The 5168-nt window shown below is 39.2% G+C and overlaps 1 protein-coding gene across 1 annotated transcript; it reads right to left on the bottom strand.

Moving 5' to 3' along the window:
• LOC121426549 (indole-3-acetic acid-amido synthetase GH3.3-like) lies at positions 1-4684 on the bottom strand. Its single transcript, XM_041622895.1, has 6 exons — positions 3673-4684; positions 3217-3355; positions 2639-2803; positions 1979-2127; positions 1278-1396; positions 1-745 (listed from the first exon to the last, which is right to left on the bottom strand). The coding sequence occupies exons 1-6, from the start codon at positions 4502-4504 to the stop codon at positions 509-511; spliced, it is 1641 nt and encodes a 546-aa protein (XP_041478829.1). The 5' UTR covers positions 4505-4684; the 3' UTR covers positions 1-508.
• Positions 4685-5168: the final 484 nt, after the last annotated feature.

Here is a 5168-nt window from a genome sequence, read left to right on the forward strand (position 1 = left end):
GGTTGCATTAAATCAATTTCAAAGCACTTTGAACATTGTATTGTTTATAATAGAGACGTTTTATTATCAATTCTCATCTTAATTTCTATGAATAGAGGTTTGCAAATATGTTTACTAACTCATGTAGGATTATGACACCATTGGCATCTGGATTCACTCATTGTTGCCGTGCCTTACTTTGGCGCAAATCGAGCTTTACATCATAGTAATAAAAATACCTCCTAATTATTCAAGCGTTAACACACACCACATAAATATGGTATCAAATTATTTGGGAGAAATTCTCTTTTAAGCCATATATAATAAATGTAAATAGATAAATATGTGTTCATGGAATGTTTTATCCTTATTTTATTGGGGAATTTGTGAGGTGTCAAGCATTTTCTTACGCACACGGTATTACATCATTCAGGGCTTCAAAAATTACGCCTAGATACATGTATAGATTACGCCAGTAAAGAAGCAGTTCTCAGGTTCAAATATCTCGATCATTTCTTAAATCATAGTTTTAATCCGTTGTAGAACTACCTAACACGTGAGCATACATAAAGTCGAGAGTGTCCACACTTCGAATTCTTCGTTGCACTTTGTACTGGTTTGCAGTAGTGTTAGTAGTTTGTATCACGCGTTGTCTCAATTGTTCAAACGCGTCCGCTTTAACGATGTGAACGCGAGGGCGTGCTATAGAGCCATCTCTGCGAAGTTTCTTGTAGACACTGTTGCGTTCACATAACTCTTTGTCGATCTGGAGGGGAAGACATGAAGGCCAGCAAGTGTATACGTAAATGTAGTTAACAGGTTACAGAATTTACATTTTGTTGAATGAAAGATTAAAAAGGACTGCTGCCTAATTGCATTGCTACCGTGCTTAAGTGCCGAGTCTAGCGAGGCACCTTAGACGACTCGGCCATAGCCCCTCCTTGCATAACTTGGGTGCAATAATCATTAAAATAGGCATTTCATTCTGCTCCTCTTATCAATGCTCATGTAAAATTCGTGAAAGGATTTAAGAAAGTAGAATAGATCTCGCTTTAATAAAAATCCTAATCCTAGTTGCGCAAATCTTACAAGAGAATTGAAAACAGGAGCACGATGAAATTCCTATTGTAATGATTATTGCACTCATGCATTGGCACCAATGCGGAACACACCGTTTGGACACCCGTTATTGGAGAAAAGTATAGGTTCTTTCATTTAGTCAGTTAGCAATTTCATTTACACTGTTCTTTTTATTAACAGGTGTAAAACGAGACTCATAAGAGAGAAGCATTACTTACTACAATTGTAATTTCGTTAGCATTTGTAACTGCGGACTCTTTATTTTCATTTGAAGTATCATCTTGGACCAGCTCTAAGAACATCACGTAATACGGCATGTCTTCATTTTCCTCAAAAGCTAAACAAAAATGAATTGGAAAATGACAAAAATAAGTGTGATATTCGAACTTTTATGAAATGCATTCTTAAGAACAATGATTGGCATTCAAATATATTCAGTAAATTGCAGAGTTGTTTTCCAATTTATACGAGAACAGTGACACGAACAAGGTCACATTCGAACGATCTCTCACACATCGCACACACACACACACACACACACACACTCGCACAGTGCTAACCCATCACGCACCTGTACACACACGCACATCCTCCTCCACATACACGTACCAACAATATTTAAAACATATGTACAACTTGAGTCGCAAAGAAACTTACAAGCACGACACACAACCGTCAATCCATCCCTCAAGCAAGGCATACACTTCCAAACACGCGCACTCACCCATTTTTGTCACTGGCGCCATTAGTTGCTCGCTTAAGCATAAATGAATAATTGTGTTTTTTTTTCATCTGATGAAGGAAGGGCTAGAACTTTTAAAACCATATCTTATTAATGGTTTCTTTTGAGAAAAGAATATATGTTTTAGATCGACTACATAAAACTTGTTTATGTCTACAAAACTAAATACTGATATACCTGATGAAGATTTCGGAATAAGATTGCTCTCCGCTACTGCATACTCGACAAGCCTAACACCATTGAACCTGCCAACGGCCGCCTGGAGTCCTTGTTTAAGAACAACCTGATTTGTTTTCTCATAACGGACGTTCAGCATTAGGCCCATCCTATGGTTGAAAGATAATCATGAAAGACAATTAGAAATTACCCAAATTTTTTACATTAGCTATAAGTTATTACAAGGCACCCATTCATAATTTTACATTTCGCTAGTTGCAGAGACGTCTCAAGAAAAATGAAGTCTCCGTGCAGGTCTAGTTGCAAATAAATTTAAACATGCTCGATTTCTTGGAGACTATTTGTGGAGACTGCTCCAAATTTCGGAGGTGTTTAGAGTTGTTGCGGCAATGTGTGTGTGTATGAGGGTATGTGAATGGGGGTGTGCGTGTGTGTGTGTGAATTTAACAAATTCACACATACCAATAATGCATATAGCATTTCCAATTATTTGAACGCAGGATAAAAAAGCATTGTAGATTAAATGCATTGCTCACGGGCATAGCTTCCGTGGCCGGGGATCGACCCCCGGACTTTTTCATGTATAGCGTAAGCCAGGTGCCTTAGACCACTCGGCCAGGGCACCTCCACTTCGTTTCACGATTGCGTAGCAATACTTACCGATACATGAATTCGAATGTAGGGCAGTTGTAGTGATATCCGGTTATCCGTACGACATCTCCGACCCGGTATCTATAGAGCCCACTATCTTGGGTGAAGACGATCTCGTACTCCTGCCCGATCTCCAGTTCATCGATGAGAAGAGTTTTAGGCTGACTTTCTTCCCTGAGATTAATATGAAATTACAAACAAAAAAGGGAGTTGGTGCTGGAATTTGCACCCCTTTTCAATAGGCGTGTACAAAAGCGTAAAGTAACCGTCTGATTTTTTTTTTTTGGGGGGGGGAGGCATTGTAACCCATAGTGCGCGCATGGAGTGTCAGGGTGTGTGTGTTTCTGGATATTTGAGGTAGTAGTAGTCGTAGTAGTCGTAGTAGTTATGGTAGTTGTTGTGGTGGTGGTGCTAGCACGGTTTTAAGATGATGTGTCATTTGCCGTGGATTTGAAATGGAATCTTTTACCCTTATAATATCTGTCAAATGTAGATCGGATATGTGGTTCCCCAATGATATTACGTGCCACCTTGGCTAATTTATAACAGCTTTTTCAAGAACTACATATTTTTCATGAAATACTCACGAGTCTGCAAGTTTGATGAATTCATAGAAGGCCACGTTAAGCCAGAATACCATACTACGGTTGTCATCATAAAACCAAGGAGAATGTGCTAAACTGATTTCCTCTGAACATCCATACCCGGCGTGAACAAACGCAATACCTTATTAAAATAATCGTAAAATGAACTGATAAATAAGACTGTAACTAACAGCTATGTTACGCACAACATTTCACACAACTGGGGTAAAGAGCTTTATAAAACACCAACTTCTTTGTTCCTAGCATAATTTTCCCTCTTCTACTTCATCCTTGTTTACATATGTTTAATGGAATATTATTGATGAAAATATGGAAAGCATTTAAATCAAGATTGTGTGGAAAATGCCAAAAATTGAAAATGATAAAACGCATGATATTCATTTGACTGCCGAAAGAAGAATATTTGCACCAAGATTATAACATGTTTCAGTTGGGTACCTTTAGCGTATTTTTCTCTGAGATCCGGCCAAACATCAGAATTATCGATGGCCTGAAGAACTTCAAGTTTCGGCCAAAGCCTTCTCATGATACTACCGTCAAATCCGTTCATGAACTGACATCGAAGCTCACCCGCCCTCTCCGGTTGACCATTACCAAGAGCCCGTTCAAGGGATGACCGAATTGCAGGATCGTCGAAATTCACCTTCTCATTGATTGTTCCATGCTCTATATCATAGACAATATCTTCCCACCATCTCTCAAGCTGTCTCATCATGGTGTCAATACTACCTAAAAATGAGCAACCAATTACACCAATATTTGGATCGAGTAGAGCAAACAGGAGATGGACATAATTCGCTTCGTTGAGGGAATGAATGCCAAAGCCTGCAGGTGGTGTGCTATAGCAGGTCCCAACGAAGACATCATCTTCATAAAATGCCATAGCAGACCTTATACTACCTCCACTTGGAGTAGTGGAAATTTCTGGATGAACATAGAGGTATACTTTCTTTTGCAGAAGTCCCATGCATGGACAGAGGTTGTTTATTTCGGTATATATAACATCGTGAAATCTTGTAAGGGAATGCTTGTGATCTCTCCTCGGGAAATATTTTGAAGGACCAGTCGTTCCAGAAGTTTGAATAAACGCATCTGGCAACGCCTTTGTCATCACCCCACGCTCTCCGGCCATCACGCGCTCAACAAAAGGTTTGTAATCTTCATAGGTCGTCAACGGGTGACGTTTGCGGAAGTCTTCCACGTTCCGAATGTCTTCGAGTTTAAACTTCCTTCCATAGTCGGTGTCACCATTTTCCTTGAGAACTCTCATCAGAAACTGTTCCTGGTAATATCGAGGGTTCTTCCATGCTTTCTTTAGTTCCCACAGGTAGTACTTTCCTCTAACGTAAGACGTGCCAGCAAAGTACAGTTGAGACAGAACTGAAAAAAATCCTTGCTGAGGTGATAGGCGAAGGGTCAATACCAACAAGAGGAAGACAGAAATACAGATAGCAGCAACAGCAATGAATCCTGCAGGGATAGAAGTGGTAATAATGACAAAAAATGATATCAATGCTAATGAATAATGACGATGATACCAATAATAACGAAATTGATGAAACTAAGAACAATTATAATAACAATGATGGTGATGGTGATGATTATGATGATGATAATAACGATAAGTATTATTAACAACAATAAGAGGAAGCAAAAGGATAAGAAGAAGAGGGAAGACAGAATGCCAATGGAATATAATTATGCTATCATGAATATCCGCTTCATGAACGTGAGTATGAGTTATGTATCCGGCAGAGTCATACTAAAGACTATATACGCCGCTTGTCCGACGCCGGAGGCGGCAGAGGCGTCGACATTTTAAATGAGTTTGTTTTTTAAATGTCATCATAATTTAGTAGTTGGACCGATTTCATGAAACCTAAACATAAGGCCAGTCAATCAGCACTGATCATTTGGACTGTGTTGCAGGTCAC

The sequence above is a fragment of the Lytechinus variegatus genome, chromosome 13, assembly GCF_018143015.1.
Source record: "Lytechinus variegatus isolate NC3 chromosome 13, Lvar_3.0, whole genome shotgun sequence".
Lineage (NCBI taxonomy): Eukaryota > Metazoa > Echinodermata > Echinoidea > Temnopleuroida > Toxopneustidae > Lytechinus > Lytechinus variegatus.